The sequence below is a fragment of the Cucurbitaria berberidis genome (genome assembly GCF_010015615.1).
Source record: "Cucurbitaria berberidis CBS 394.84 unplaced genomic scaffold K460scaffold_5, whole genome shotgun sequence".
Taxonomy (NCBI): domain Eukaryota; kingdom Fungi; phylum Ascomycota; class Dothideomycetes; order Pleosporales; family Cucurbitariaceae; genus Cucurbitaria; species Cucurbitaria berberidis.
Genome location: NW_024468939.1, coordinates 2,134,931 through 2,149,750, shown reverse-complemented (window position 1 = coordinate 2,149,750; position 14,820 = coordinate 2,134,931). Strand labels below are relative to the sequence as shown.

Below are 14,820 nucleotides of genomic sequence, written 5' to 3'. Positions count from 1 at the left end.
GAGTCAAGCCTTAAACTGGGACTTGCAACATACGGACTTGGAGATGCATCACTAGTATAATTGTCTGTAGATAATGCATCTATTGGATGGGCACTATTCAATACTTTCAAGCTTAGAAACTAATGATAGGTGCCATTGCCAAGGCAACATATATATGTACTGCTCCACCCCAATAATATTACAACGAGGAGACGAATTAGTGAGACAGCCTGCCAGAACAAAAAATCAAAGGCTATAAGCTCGAAGCTTTGCCGCGAGGAAAACACAGGACACGCAATGTGCCAGACCCACACAGAAGCCATCCCTGAACGCCATCGCTAACATGAATCCAAGAGACAAAGTAAAAGCAGAAGCAAAAGGGAAACGTAGCCGCCGGTGCTTTTGTGCGAGAGAAACAAAGGGAAGAAAACGTATGATATCCACCGACATATTACTCCCCACGATATTTACCCTCACCTTCTCTGCATAACAATCTTCGCATCTTCAGTCCGTAGAAACTCAAATACTCCACTATTCAACCTGTCGAGCCCATCTTTGAACAGATACTCACTCCCCTCGGTGTTCGTCATGACCCTAAAGGCCATACACAGCAGATCCTCTGGACTCAGGCCCTCAATCGTACTCATATTTTTCCACTTGAGTCGCATGACGCGGAGATCATTCATCGCCAGTAGCCTATCGACTAGCACCGCGGCCTGCACACCCGGCTGGGCAGCTATAGAGTGGCGCAACGCGGTGATGGCCTGACGCTCGTGCAACCACGCGGTCAAGATCTTGGAGATGAGGTCGTAGTGCGGGGCGAGATCAGGGCGGAATATGGGTTCGCCGTGGTACCAGAGCGTGTGCAAGCGGGAAAGGAGGGCGGGTTCGTCGGGCGGCGAGTTGGCTTTGGGAAAGAAGAAGGTGAAGAGGCCAGCTGTTACTTCGCATTGTAGGAGGCGGAGGTCGGCCGATGCTGCTGCGGGTCTGGAAGTTACATGAGGTGGCTGGACGATTTGGACGGGGTCGTTTGTTTGGCTTTTCAGCACTGGTTGCTGGTGTACAGTATGATGAGGAATACTGGGTTGCATATGCTGCGTTGGTGGTGGCTGACTGCTTGGGGCTGCTGGGGCCGTTGGGGCCGCTGAAGCCTTATGCGTTGGAACAAGCTGCATTCCGTATGCCGGTGCGCTTTGTATCGATGATGCAGAGGCTACCTGGGTAAGGGGGGTACTAGATCGACTAGTAGGATTTGGTGCAAGAGAACGTCCGCGTTGAGGAACGGAAGGGGTATTAGAACGACTAGGGGGTTGCTGTTGAGGTTGCTGCTGCTGAGGTTGTTGTTGTTGTTGTTGTTGTTGTTGTTGTTGTTGTTGTTGTTGAGATTGTTGCTGTTGAGATTGAATGTAGGGCTGAGATGAACTATGCGTAGGCGGTTGTACGGGATGCTGTGTTTGAGTTTGGGCCTGTTGTGAGGTCTGTTGCTGAGGTTGAGGAGCAATATATGCACGATGTGCATGATGAGCGTGCTGAACGATACCATTGGCTCCGTTGACGTAAACAGGTGAGTCGGGGGTCTGGAATCCTTCGGGAGCTGCAGGTGCGGTGCCAGGAGGGGGTATAGACCGAGAATCCGGGGCATTTTGTGTCGTGGTTGAGCTGCGGGAGGCGGCGTCATAAGGGCTAGTATAATTAGTGATCTCACGACGGTTCTGGACTGGCGAGATGTGCTGCGGCTCTCGTGATGACGCCTGGGCGGTCTCTCGTACTGGCTCGCGGACAGGTGGCGTAGTATTGACAGCGGTAAAACCGCCAGAGTTCACAGCGGTGAAGCCACCCGAGGTTGGTGTCTGTGTAAGTCCAGGAGGCCTCGGGACACCATTAAGCTCATTGCTGGCCAGAGGACTAAGGTGAGCACGGCCAGGTTCGGCTCCAGAGCCGGCGCGCGGTGATAGATGATGCGCGTGACTTATTATTGGTGGGGTGTTTTCGGTACTATCCGGACCAGTAGGGTAAAAAGATTTCAGAGACCTCCTGGGGCTGCCTACCCTGTTGGTTGGCATCGTGTTGTATGGGCGCTTGGCAGGTGAGGCGGAATTGTCTTCCCCATCCGATAGAGACATGTGAGCAGAGCTTTTCCGCTTCCTTAGATTGATGGGATGCACTTCTAGATCAGGCCCAGCAGACGCGCCTCGCCCTGGCGGGGTGATGTATGACCGCGGTGTACCGTGTGGTGACTAAGACTCAATTAGCAGGATGATGATGGCGGCGGTGACGCAGTTCGATCAAAGGTAGAGGTAACGTACACCTCCCTCGCCATCAATATCAGCGAGCGTATCGTATTCGTTTGCACCAGAAGGCCTCTTCAGCTTCATGTTTCGGATATAGTAGCATGCCTTGATGATGATCCATCGATGCAAATGTATCTTGAGGCTACAAACAAGTTTAGTACAAGCGTCAGCACATGGTGATTGAATTGCTTACGTCTCTTTATGTTCAGGCTCTTCGTAGAATAAATCCCTGTTGTACGTCTTCTTAGTGGGATCAGGTGTGAGTAAGCAGGACCGATCCGCATCCCTGCTCCAAATAGCGGGTCCGTAAGAACCGAGTAGTTCATCCAATTCTTTGTCCAGCGAGAGCGGGTCCGCCGCAAAATCTAGCAACGCATCTCTTTCCTTTGGCAATTCCTTGGAGAGCTTGGTGACCTCACTTGACAGCTTGCGATAGTCCGGGTTGTCGAATTTGGGGATGCCGCGGTTGGTGGTGGAGCTGGAGGCGGACAAGCCCAAGCCCAGACATTCCGTAACCTCGCGTATTGTCGGGTTATGCGAACTGAAGACAGAAATCCAGCGGGCTCGATCCCATCGTCGAACGCCGTGCTCCAGGTCCAGAGCCAAGTTGTCCTTGGAGCTCATGGCGACGCATGTGTGAGGATGAAGAAGAGAGGCCGAGGGAGGGGGGATGAAGATGGGACGGCGCGCGCCAGAACGGTTGGAAAGGACGGAGTGAGTTGGGGTGCAGAGGCGACGACGGGCAAGGTAAAAGGAGTACGCTCCACTAGCCGCCTTGGACAAAGTTTGTTATTGCGAGAGAATTCTGTCAGTCTCGGATGCCCGATCCGCCACTACCGTACCGTACCAGCACAGCACCAATGGCCGAGGCACAGTGCAGCAGACGCTTTTCTACAAAGCGTCAGGTGAGGGCGGGCCGGCGGCGATTGGCGGCAGCAGGCTGGTTGTAACGTGTAAGAGAGGCGAACGGTAGGCTGCGTCGAAAAGATACCCAGAAAGAGCAGCAGAAGAAAGTGGCAGGGGGCGCATAATACGCGTCCAGGTCCGAGTATGACTCGCGCCAATATTTCCTATAAGTGTAATCATAGTACCGCCATGTTGCGATTGGCCGGGGCAATACCGGATCCACTGCTCCCCCCTTGCCTCGTCGTGTACGACGCTTGTGATTATCTGTTGTTATGCTAAGCATCTACCCCCATTGTACCGTGCCAATCTCGCTGCTAGAATTTATGCTAGCTTATCCTTTGTGGGTCAAAATATCCGACCGTCTTGTCGAATCCAGCATTAGCCGCCACCTGCACGCAGCCAATTACCCGAGCCTGCTACGCCTCCGTAAAAACTGCCACGGCCGACAGATACCCACTTCATCTCGTCTATGACGCGATCGTCCTGGGTGTGCCCTCCCCTACTCGCGTACCGTGCAGTTACTCATCGGTGTGTAACGGCCGACGCTCCACTCGTTTCTGCTCCACCATGGCTGCTGGCGTCGTGTAGAAGAAGACGCTTCATTTTTCATCTTCTTTTTTCCGTGCGAGCAGAAGCAGCCGCAGGGCGAGTGCCACGCTAGAGATACGGCCAGGGCGCGCCCACTTGCATTGTTGTCCTTTTTGGAGAGAGTGTAATAATAAGGCGGCCGGTGTCATTAGAGTTTTCGTGTGGCGTGGCTCGCCGTAATCACCGTCTGTGCTTTCGTTACAACTTCTTTCTATTATTGTAACGTGGCATTAGGGAGACTTGGGCTAGCAGCATGATTAGGATGACACACCCCTTCGCACACCTGCATGGCCCATTAGTCGTCGACAGCTAATAAAGCAGGGGCCTAGTGCATCTTGCATGCAGCGCTGTAAGTACGCTATCGCGCGCGTCGCACCCAGCCAGGCATTGGACCATCTCAACGGTGTGGGGATGTGGCACAGTAGTCTACTACCCTGGAATGTCTGGAACACCGGTGATATAGCTGAGACGCCTACGACCAACTACCCGAATGCGACCATGTAAACGCGGTAATAATAAGACGTTCATCCTGATCATTGGTGGGACTCCACAACGCCATTCAAAGTCAGCACACTACCCACACACAGTAAAGTCTAATCAACATCAATGCCCACACACGCCTCCATCAACCACCAACAAACCACGACACCCCTCGCCCGTCTTCCTCTTCCTCTTTTCGAAACATCTCCAGGTGCTCGCCCAGCCACCTCACTAAGCCCGTAAACTCAACCGTCTGCCACTGCATCTCGACGGCGTACTTCTCACCCGCCAACACCACAATGGCTTGTCGAAGTAGCTCGTCTCGGTCAATGACTATGTTGGGACCAAGCCCGAAGCCTTGGCCTATATCTTCGAAAGCGGCCATGAGGGTTTGTGTTGCGCCCATGAGGGTACGATGTTGCTGGATGCGGCGCTCGATTTCGGCTGTTGAGTGACCTTCTGTGCGCCAGCCTAGAGCGTGGTCAGTATGAAATAAATACAATGCGTAGAGAAATGCAGATATGGTGATGTTGGACGTACGGTTGTCTGCCCGTTCAAGCGCTGCCAGATGTCGCTTGAGTTCGATCCATGTCAGAAATGCTCGCTCTCTCGCGATGAAGACTTGTATGTTTTCGACCATTTTGTCGTAGTCTGCTCTCATGCCCTCCCTCCACGCCTTTTCAAGGCAGTTCAGCAGGGTTTCTTCGTCAAATTTCATGCCACCCTCCTCGCCGTATATGTATGAGCGCAGCGCCCGCAAGCTCTCATAGTCAAGGCCACCGTACGATACACTATTATTGGGGTGGGGTATCTGTTCGGAACTTGCGTTGTCTGAGCGAAAGTTTGCTACAAGCCTTGCGAGATCGACACTGATTTGACGGTCGACGGCTGCTTGGTTTGCGTTTACAATCTGTTGTTGTACCGCTGCTTTGCTTTCGGCGGGCTGTGGAGGGACTCTAGGTGCACTATGCTCTCTTGGCCCATTCCCCTCGCTCGCCCGTCTGTTCCAGACCCCCTCTACAGTGCCCTGAGGTTTCTGTTCATGCTGTACTTGATGTGTGCTCGGTGCTGCAGTGAAGCCAGTTGCACTGCCGTTAACAGGTATGAATCCAGCTCCGTCGCGATGACCTACGACAGGACTCTCGCCCGACTCGGGAGGTGTGAGCATGGTGGTGGAAGACCTCGGACTTCCACGTGATCCTGTATCGATTTCATATAGGACGGAATTTGGAGCAAGCGCGACAAACAACGCGGGCGGACCTCCCTCATGGCCAGGGTAGTCAACGTCAGCTCGCGCATGCAGGTGCCGAGTCTCTGCTTTCTTTCTCCTCTCACGGTCTAAACGTTCGCGCGCAAGGATGACGTTGCATGCTTTGAGGCCTATCCACCAATGTAAGAGTGTGTGAATTCTACGCGTCTTTATTAGCCGTCGTCCGATGAGTTTAATTTGGGTTATGCGCATCCTATCTTGACACACGTTGAGGACACACTTACAGTGCTCTGTCCTCCTCATTGTCAAAGTTGAGATCTCGCGGATACACGCCTTCTTCAACACCAGGCTCATTTGCCGTAATCAGGTGCTCTCGATCTCCCATTCTTCCCCAGATCTTGGCACCATGCTTCTGAATCAGTCCATCCACCTCGTGTTTCAGACTTCTTTCTTCACTCAAGAACTTCATCAGCTCCTCCGGCTCTTTCGGCAGCATTGCGACCACATCGCCCATGTCCGCCACCAGCTCGCGCACTAGCGCAGACTCAAAATTAGTCTTACCCCGTTTGTTCGATGACCATTTGGCGCGTAAGCCGAGACGCTCGATAAGCTCATGCATTCGCACTTTTGACCGGTTCTTCATAATGTCGAACCAGTCTTTCGACGTCGCATAGTCGATTGATGTGCCGTCCATGGCGGGCGTATTGCGTTCATGCACGGCGAAGAGTCGCCAGCTGGTTCCAGTTCGGGCACGCAATGACGCGCAATGTCAATTTTCTCTAGTCAGACAGGGTGGGGGTTAATGTGTAGTGCTGTGTTTCTTCGGTATGATTACGTGCAGCTGCGCTTGGATGTGAAAAATTGCCCAAAAGTGGCAAACGAGATGGCGTGAGACTGGGGAATGCGAGTATGGGGTTGTGCAAGGGTAGTGAGAGGGAACCAGGAAATGAAAATGGCTCGCAATAGATGGTTTTAGTATAGAGGAAGGAATCATGATGCTGGGCTGGGAAGGTTTCGCGTACAGGTGCAGAAACATTAGACCAGAAAAAGCAGGCGGCATAAAGGGGCAATACTTTCCGATTGGCCCCTCTCGATCACCGACTTACACAAAACCTTGTGCAGCCACGCAGACGACTATTGAACCTGCGGTAGTGCGTTCCCGCCTCTGTCTGAAACCCAATTGCAAGAGCAAGACCAGGATTCGACAACGCAGATTTCTGGTATGCACGGCTTTCGGCGGCTTCGTTCATTTTAGAGCATCCGCTCACTTTTCGCGACACTAGTGACCGGATATAGTGCATCGGGAATAAGATGCCTACATTGATTGACAGACAATCAGCAGCCGCAAAGAGAGAACAGTACAATCCATGTACGGAACTATTACTTGTGACTAAAAGTAAGATAAGAGGGCAAAGATTTATTCACAAAGCATGGGTAGTAGGGATTCCCTAGGTTCACACAGAAGCAAAACTTCGACTAGGCCAAGTATAGTATTGATCGTACCTAATGTGCTGATGATTTTCATATCCAAATAGTGTGTGTATAATAGGGAAGAATATAACCCTTTCTTGCGATAGATTCCAGTGGCGCCGTCATAACTTACGCTGTAAGGTTTTGGAAAGGAAGCGCCTGCCTTGACGCTAAACAGATCGAAAGCGAAGACATGTTACGTTGCGACCGCAGTATCAAGAGGCCGACCCAAAGCTGTGAGCTCCATGTCAATCTTTATGTGGGGATTGTCATCCCAGACCGAAGATTGGGCGAGTGCAGCCTGCACACGGTCAAAAGCGGTTTCCGTTCCCTTACGAGTAACGATGGCCCTCCTTGTTTGACTGGGAAGTTGATACGTCAGACGCCACAACCTAGCCTCTGCCAATATCATCGCGACAGAAGGAATCGCCTCGGTATCTTCTTGTAACAAGCTGAGCAAGCCACTGAACGACTTGCAGTCCTTGATCGTGTGGACAAATTCATACTCAATTCCATCGTCGTTGACTATCCATACAATGGATACCCGTCGAGCTTGCTCATCAGTGAGATCGAGGGGGATGACCCGTGTAACGTCCACGGCAGTTGGGGCCCTTAGAAGAGATTCGTGAGCGTCTAGGGAAATTGGATCATGTGTTGTCGGTAGGATGCATTCATTGTTGTGTTTGTTGTTGTTTTCGTCATCGTGGTCGTCATCGTGGTCGTCATTGTTGTTGTCACTGCTGTCGCTATTGTTGTTCTCGCTCTTGATGCTTTCATCTAGACCTTCCTGCTCGGTTGCGCTATAGACTGACCAGCTCCTAGTGCCTTGCACGCGGCCATTCTGGATGTCTTCATTGTTATTACCTGCACTCAATCGAGCTATGGTCGTGAGCGGGGTACTTCGTTTGGCCGTACTCGAAGAAGCAACAGAAGCTGGGTCGCTGGCTGAGTCCATTGTCGGACGCTTTGCTTTGCGACCTTCAACCCCTTTTAGCTCAGCTGGACCCAGTATTGCTCGCACCGTATCCAGCGTCCCAACCTCTTGGCTTGTGTTGCGAAGTGTGAGAAGCATGAATTTGTTGTCAAAAGTATCCCCTGTCCCACCGTTGCCGTACTCATAAGGCCGATAGGACTGAAGCCCACATAGTGATGTATCACTCAACTGAGGTAGCATGATACAAAACAGGCCTGTCTCATCATCACCGTCCAAGGGCATAATGACAAGTTTCTGCTAACTGTCAGCATGCATTTGAATTGGAATAGACCCTTGGTAGAATTGGACTATGCCGTGACGGGCTAGCCAACACTCAAATTCACTGTCTAGGATTTCTGGAAGGCAACTTACTGTGTTGCCAACGAACTGAATCTCACGCAAGGTGATGATGGCTGAGTCGTCTCCAATGCAACCTCGGCAGACAGCACTCAGTTCCTCTCCCGCGCCACCATGGATGGTCGGTGGGAATGGTGTACTGAATCTCTTGCAATTTGTCTTTAGGTTATCGAAAGAAGGTAGGTTCCGGAACCTTTCCGTGTGTCTGTCTGGAGAGAGATAGCCAATCCATACCCCCTGCAAGACGAGCTCGTGCGCAGAGTAGAAGTGGCCTCCTGGATGGACATGAGTATTGAAGCAGTCAAAAAGAAGAGGAGCCTCTTCAAGCTGCCCAGGCGCTGTAGTAGTATCATCTGACAGAGATATCCCAAGAGCAGATAAACTGGGAGATAGCATTGGCGAAGTCAAGGCGCTGGATGTGTTGCTGCGGCTGTTGTGTCGCTGATTGGCAGGTATGCCTACTCTCGAGATAGTGTCGTCCACTTTATCAAGGGACATGCTCTCGCGTGGTTTGCGCAAAACCCAAGCACCACTGTCGTTGAGATACATCTTGTGGGTGGGGTTAGTTAAGACCTTGAGATTATACGTTTTGACGGCTGCGCGGGCCCTCGCAGGTCGTTCGTGCGATTTCTGATGCGACATGACGGGCTGCTTGTGTGGAATCAAACGCCAGCTGGTTTTGCAGACAATGAGTTACTGTGCCACATGAGGAGCGGCAGGTCGCACTTGACTTTCTGGTGGTTGGCGTTCCTGGTTGGCCACAGCTTCAAGCGAGCCAGCCCCGATCATCGATCGCCAATCGTATCGCAATGACAGGTCGTTCTTTGGATCTTTTAACAAAATTCTCGCGCTTGAGCCTTGATTGAGGGACGTGAGTGGTATCTGACAACGATCAGTAGCTGGGCATCAACAGCGATAGGCGTAGCACGAACCTCTCCCTTTGAAAGCTTTCGCTCCTCTGTATTCCTACGTATATATCGCTGGTGGCATTTCGGAAACTCACGGCAGTGGTAGGGCATAGGCGCTTTGCAAATTCTCTTAAGACTTTGAGAATCCCTGTTCCTCTGCACCCCATCCTGAACGCGGAACGATGCCTCGAGGCGTGCGTCGGAACTGGACCATTGCAGACCGCTTGGAACTTCTTGGCCTCCAAACATGCGACAAGAAGCGACAAGACCATTCTTTGGCTACAAGACGTCCTGTCTTCAGATATGAGCCCGTCATTACACTGTACTACACTGAATTATCTTCGCTTTCTAGCTTGCTGCTCCGCGAAGAAGTTACCAACCTCGACCGATTTGACCCGCACCTCTTTGACAACGAGCTGGGAAAACTTCTGGAGACGTATGGTCCTCTGATTTGGCCCGAAACAGGTGAAGGCAACAGATTGCATCTTCTTATGCCACAAGAGGGCACGCTGTATGAATCAGACCTTGTATATCCGAGGGATACTGCTGTGTAAGTGAGCTGCATCGCGCAAATGACGCTTGTTGACACGTTGTATAGCCTAAAGAGACACATGCGGGCGATTGTTCTATGCAAAGAGGCTGGCACTGATACCAACGTCGAGGGACTCATGGCGAAGACGCAGAGGGATTCAGAGCTCAATGCACATAATGAGGCTAGCTCAGCCCAAGTTACACCACACAAGAGGCAGGCGCATGATACTTTGCCAGAACTATCCAGACATCGGCGGAAAATGCGTATCGAACAGAGGAGTGACGAGGAAAACACAGGCGAACTCAGCTCCGAAGATTCAACCCCTGGGACTAAGACACGACATCAGACTCGAATGAAGAGCAAACGCTCGCCCGAAGCACAGTTCAAGATCGAACTACGACTCTATCGCAGAACAAAACAACCTATTCCTCCTAGGCTAGGACCCGTTTGGCCTTGCGGTACTTTGTTCCTCACCACTGAATGGAACTCGTCCGATCACTGTTTCTCTCAGGTTTGCGAGCAGATTGAAACCGACTGCAGTTTCATGGTCTTCCAACTACCTGAGGATATGTCACGCGAGGGGCAGGTTCGACTGGATCGAGGGTCTAGAGACTCAGAGGCAACATTCGAGCGTATCCTTGGCATCTTTCGGAAGGCAGGGAAATTTCCTGGTAAACCCCAGCACCGTTCTGTTGAGGTTGAAGTCGGCCTTGAATTGCCCATGGAGGACTGACCACACTGCTTATCAGTTTCTCCAGTCACACACCTCTGCAGCTTTTCCATAGCTCCTCACTCTTTAGGCACGAACTTTGGTATATCAATGACCTCTTTCCTATGTAGTATTTTCTTGAATGCGCGGGTATACTCAGTCAACCCTTCGATGTAGTTAATACATTCGCCTAACTCAATCAACAGCTCGATGAACGCTTCATTGTACATACCAAAACGATGCTCTCTTGTCTGCTCTCTTTGTACTAATGTCTGCTGCGATATAGCATCTATGCCCACGAATGTTTGATCTATCTCAAACGAAGAGTACTGAGATTTAGCGAAGCATCAAGTTCCTAGCGTTCGACAAAGGGAACGACGGTTGAAATTCAGATAAAGGCGCATCATGTTGTGTCATTAGCATACAGCTAATTATAGGAGGGGAGCTGTTTTGGTAGCATCACGGCATAGGTAGCTGACGACGCAACAGTAAGGTAAACATCGCAAGGTGCAATACAAACTCAAATCTCGGAAGATATTATAGTCACATAGCAAAGTCTGTATCGGTGCCCTTTAGCCTCTAGAGAAGCGATAGTCTGGAGAGCTTGTTCCCTGTCGCGCGGAGTAGCATCCGGCGTCAGCATTCCATTCCTTGGGTTGTATCCTTGCATCGTGTGCCAATAGTGGGGGACTGAACAAAGCTTCTGCAGACCTCTATCACGTCCTCTCGTCAATCTTCTGTCTCTCCTGTCTCTCCTGTCATCACCCCGACGACATCGACGCTGCCGCACGGGATCTTGCGCGACGTACCTGACGGTTTTCAGCCTTCACTATCCATGCCGCCATCCTTAAATGGACAATGGCAGCCGATCCACGACCGAAAGCCCTGCGGCTGTGCCGTATTTTTAGCTCAGCCACCACAAGTCGCGACAAATGCGCACGAGAACTTGACCGGAAGATCATCATGAAGTCGTCGCTGGAGCCTTCCTTATTTCTTCAACACCCCTCCTGAACAGCACGACATATGGAAGCTCCTCATTACACCTCACTTCCCCGCAGTGTACCTGACACCTTTCCAGGTTCTCGGGCCGTCAGCATCCTACCCGAGTCACGCTGATCGATAAGCGCAAGGCTGAACGAGTCACTCGTCCAGTGAGGACGGAGAGAATATCGCAACACTTGTTCCACGACTTCCGTTCGCTCGGGGGTTATACTGTCCAACTGGTCGCTTCGCTTGAGCAGCAAATTCAGATTGGTGTCTGTCAGCGCGGCTTGCTGGAATGGGGCGAGGCTGAAGCGTGCGAACGGACAGGCTGCAAGGTACCTCAGCCGCGGGGGTGCAACAATATCGTGCCATTTATTGGGCTTTCTTCTTTCCAGTGTCCTGGACTGTTCTTGTTTGGACGTATCTACTTGGACTCTACCGTGCATACGATTTACGATTGTCAAGTATCTACGATTACGGCCTACAATACGAATAGCGCATACAGGGCCATTGGCGCATATCTGCGATGGAAGGAGTACCCTCTCCTCTCCAGATAGGCTCCCCTACCACCAGACGACCCTCCGAACCATCTATACCTACTGCCCTCCGCGTAGGTTCTCCGGCAATTGGTGGAACCCCGCCTTCCCATGCTCGACCACCACTTGCACGCAAGACCACCTCAGGGAGCTCAAATAGGCTTTCGCAGCTCTTTCCGTCCCGTCCTTCCTCGGTAGCGTCAAGTACACCCCCCGAGAGTATACCAGCATCAAGACGCACGTCGTATCCCTCGCCTCTTGTACCAGCCGCAGAGCCCTCCTACCGTACACCTCGCGCCCCGCCACGTCCATCATTCGCGGAGGACACTTCGTATAACCCATCTGCAAATGCATTCAGTCAGCAAGGCGCTTCGCCGTCGTTACAGAGCAACAGTGGGACAAAAAGGTTGTTGAGCCGGCTTACATCACTGCGCAACGGAGGCTCTAAAGGTGGAAACTACAATAGGCTGGACGATGTGGAGTCAGGATCCTCTAAGGCGCGGTTGCGGGGTGTCGAAGAGGCGGATGAAGCGGTAGGCTACGATCTGAGTGGGCTGGATGGCACGCCGATGAAGAAATTCGAGCCTCCAAAACAGAAAGCTAGCGCAACAGATGCGATGGAGCGGGAACGACATATGAGCGAGGCTGGCCTTGCAGCCGAGTTCGAAAGCTTCGAGGCAGGAATTGGAGCCGGCATGACCTCGATCCTTCAGAAGCCTTTTACACATACCCCGACTCAGCCATTGCAAGGAACGAACGCTGGTCACAGGCGCGGGTTGTCGGCCTCGGAGATAGTCAATGCTCAGGCCAAAGATGCGCAAAAGGAAGCCGAGAAAACAGGCGACATTGTTGCTATTGCGGATATCCCTGTCGACATTAGTGACTTTGCTGCGGGCAACGATTTTGACGCCCGAAGTATCATGACGACCGATACAGGTCTGGCCAAGGATGAAGCGCAGACCAGTTACTTCTTCCCACCTGGTGAGTGCGATCGTTGACCTTCCAATAGAATCGCGTTCTGATCATCTTGCAGACCCGGAACAGCCCGCATGGCGACCTTTTACAATGGGCTGGCCGTGGATATTCCTACTTATTGTCGTTGCGCTTAGCCTTGCTGGCCTACAGGAATTCTTGTGTCAGGTATCAATGAAGAGAGTCAGAGATGATCCAGAGGGTGGACTGGTACAGTTCAAGAAGGCTGGCGACCTGACGGTGACTGCATACTTCACATGGCAGTATGCGCCCATCATTTTCTTCGTTTTATATGGAATACTTTGGCAGATGACAGATTTCGAAGTCAAACGACTAGAACCCTTCTACCAGCTATCGAAGAAAACAGGCGCAACTGCCGGAGAATCACTCAACATGGATTACCTCACCTTCATGTCTTGGCTGGTACCGCTGAGGGCTCTTCGACACAAGCAGTTTGCCGTCATTTACAGCTCCGTGGGCACGTTGGTTGCTAGCAGCCTTGTCCCGGTGCTGCAGTCGGCCTCCATCAACATGTATCCACCGAAGAGTCAGCGCAAAACCGACGGGTGGAAATCTGTACGTATCGATCCGCCATGGTCGAGGGCTGTCTCGGCGTGCTTGGTCTTTGTTGCATTCTGCGGCGCGGCACTGATGTACGCTATGCGACGAAATAGCGGTCTGCAATCCGATCCTAAAGGCATCGCTGGTATCGCAGCCATGGCTACCAAAAGTCACATTCTTGCAGATTTTCGCGGACTGGACACGGCGCCGCTCAACAAGATCCATAAGCAACTACGGCATCGCAGGTTCATCCTACACAAGAGCTCCCTATGGCAGGGTGAATATATCCGCAACAGCAAAGACAAGATTCACGAACATGGTACGGATCCGCGACCCCTTATGATGAAGCTGAGATCTGGTGTACCCTTTATCGCGTTTATCGTCGCCTTCATGGCTTCAGTACCAGTCTTCATGTTTGTTGAATCTACAAGTATCGTTACAGAAAAGCTACCCTTTCTCATGACGGGCCTGGCCACAATTATCAAGATCCTCTGGAACACTATGAATTGCGACATCCGCATGCTGCAGCCCTTCTTCATCCTTGCAAAGCGGCATGCTCCAGCAAAGACTCTCACACTTGATTACGCCGGCACAAATCCTCTCTTCCTTCCCTTCAAAGCGATGCTCAACGGCCATTATCTCGTCATGCTCGTTGCATTTGGCTCCATCCTTGCTGAGGTTCTCACCGTTTGCGTATCTTCTATTAATGTTGACGGAACGAAATTCGTGCCAGGCCACGGCGGCGAAAACGTCAAGTCCGAAGACGACGCAGATGACCGCTACAACACCGAACAAACCTTTCGCTCCTTCTGGTCCTCTTTCGCGCTCACCATGCTCATCCTCCTCTACCTCATCATTATTGCCATCCTCGCTTATGTTAAGCGCTCTCACAAATTCATGCCTCGCCAAATTGGCACCATGGCGAGCGTCCTCGCTTTTATCCATCAAAGTAAGATGCTGGTGAGCTTCGTGGACACGGAGATGTTTGATAGCAGCAAGATGACGAAGCACCTGGAGAAGAGTGGGAAGACATACGCGCTAGGGTGGTTTAGTGGTAGAGACGGAGATGATCACTTGGGAATTGACGAGGAGGAGATTCTGAGCGAGTACAAATATGGTTTCGACTGGACGGACAGTCGGTTGCGTCCGGGGCAAGTTGGCATGTGGGAGCATTACTGACTGTTGCAATTTGACTTTGGGAGATTTGGTGCATCGGGGCTCTATGGACTGAGGGCTGCATCGCATATTAATATAGTTCATAATGCGTATACTCCGTTTTGCGCAGCGTCATCAATATTCAAGAAGCTCTCGCGATATTTATAGTAGTGTCTACATCTCAGAAACTCTCTCATTTCAGTCTGAGG

At 51.7% G+C, this 14,820-nt stretch overlaps 5 protein-coding genes across 5 annotated transcripts; 2 read left to right on the top strand and 3 right to left on the bottom strand.

Annotated features, from left to right (window-relative positions):
* Nucleotides 1–452: 452 nt before the first annotated feature.
* K460DRAFT_380062 (uncharacterized protein) lies at nucleotides 453–2,894 on the bottom strand (the record flags this gene model as incomplete). The annotated part of the gene is made up of 3 exons (XM_040935226.1): nucleotides 453–2,216; nucleotides 2,286–2,412; nucleotides 2,464–2,894. The coding sequence occupies 3 exons, from the start codon at nucleotides 2,892–2,894 to the stop codon at nucleotides 453–455; spliced, it is 2,322 nt and encodes a 773-aa protein (XP_040784687.1).
* Nucleotides 2,895–4,389: 1,495 nt separating this feature from the next.
* On the bottom strand, nucleotides 4,390–6,097 carry K460DRAFT_292314 (uncharacterized protein; the record flags this gene model as incomplete). The annotated part of the gene is made up of 3 exons (XM_040929345.1): nucleotides 4,390–4,715; nucleotides 4,785–5,653; nucleotides 5,739–6,097. 3 exons carry the CDS (start codon nucleotides 6,095–6,097, stop codon nucleotides 4,390–4,392), a joined length of 1,554 nt encoding a protein of 517 aa, XP_040784686.1.
* An 830-nt stretch (nucleotides 6,098–6,927) lies between these two features.
* Nucleotides 6,928–8,949, bottom strand: K460DRAFT_388882 (uncharacterized protein). The gene is made up of 2 exons (XM_040935716.1): nucleotides 8,270–8,949; nucleotides 6,928–8,152 (listed from the first exon to the last, which is right to left on the bottom strand). The coding sequence occupies exons 1-2, from the start codon at nucleotides 8,894–8,896 to the stop codon at nucleotides 7,121–7,123; spliced, it is 1,659 nt and encodes a 552-aa protein (XP_040784685.1). The 5' UTR covers nucleotides 8,897–8,949; the 3' UTR covers nucleotides 6,928–7,120.
* Nucleotides 8,950–9,090: 141 nt separating this feature from the next.
* K460DRAFT_398191 (uncharacterized protein) lies at nucleotides 9,091–10,636 on the top strand. Its single transcript, XM_040936193.1, has 2 exons — nucleotides 9,091–9,712; nucleotides 9,761–10,636. Exons 1-2 carry the CDS (start codon nucleotides 9,345–9,347, stop codon nucleotides 10,425–10,427), a joined length of 1,035 nt encoding a protein of 344 aa, XP_040784684.1. The 5' UTR covers nucleotides 9,091–9,344; the 3' UTR covers nucleotides 10,428–10,636.
* A 1,277-nt stretch (nucleotides 10,637–11,913) lies between these two features.
* K460DRAFT_380058 (uncharacterized protein) lies at nucleotides 11,914–14,635 on the top strand (the record flags this gene model as incomplete). The annotated part of the gene is made up of 2 exons (XM_040935225.1): nucleotides 11,914–12,904; nucleotides 12,957–14,635. The coding sequence occupies 2 exons, from the start codon at nucleotides 11,914–11,916 to the stop codon at nucleotides 14,633–14,635; spliced, it is 2,670 nt and encodes an 889-aa protein (XP_040784683.1).
* Between the last annotated feature and the right edge of the window lie 185 nt (nucleotides 14,636–14,820).

Bases quoted from the DNA above. Each gene is read 5' to 3' on its own strand.
- K460DRAFT_388882 (XM_040935716.1), bottom strand. From the start codon at position 8,896: ATGTCGCATCAGAAATCGCACGAACGACCTGCGAGGGCCCGCGCAGCC. The intron at 8,153-8,269 runs GTAAGTTGCCTT...GACAGTTAGCAG, and splicing joins TTCAGTTCGTTGGCAACACA to AAACTTGTCATTATGCCCTT.
- K460DRAFT_398191 (XM_040936193.1), top strand. From the start codon at position 9,345: ATGCCTCGAGGCGTGCGTCGGAACTGGACCATTGCAGACCGCTTGGAA. The intron at 9,713-9,760 runs GTAAGTGAGCTG...CACGTTGTATAG, and splicing joins TATCCGAGGGATACTGCTGT to CCTAAAGAGACACATGCGGG.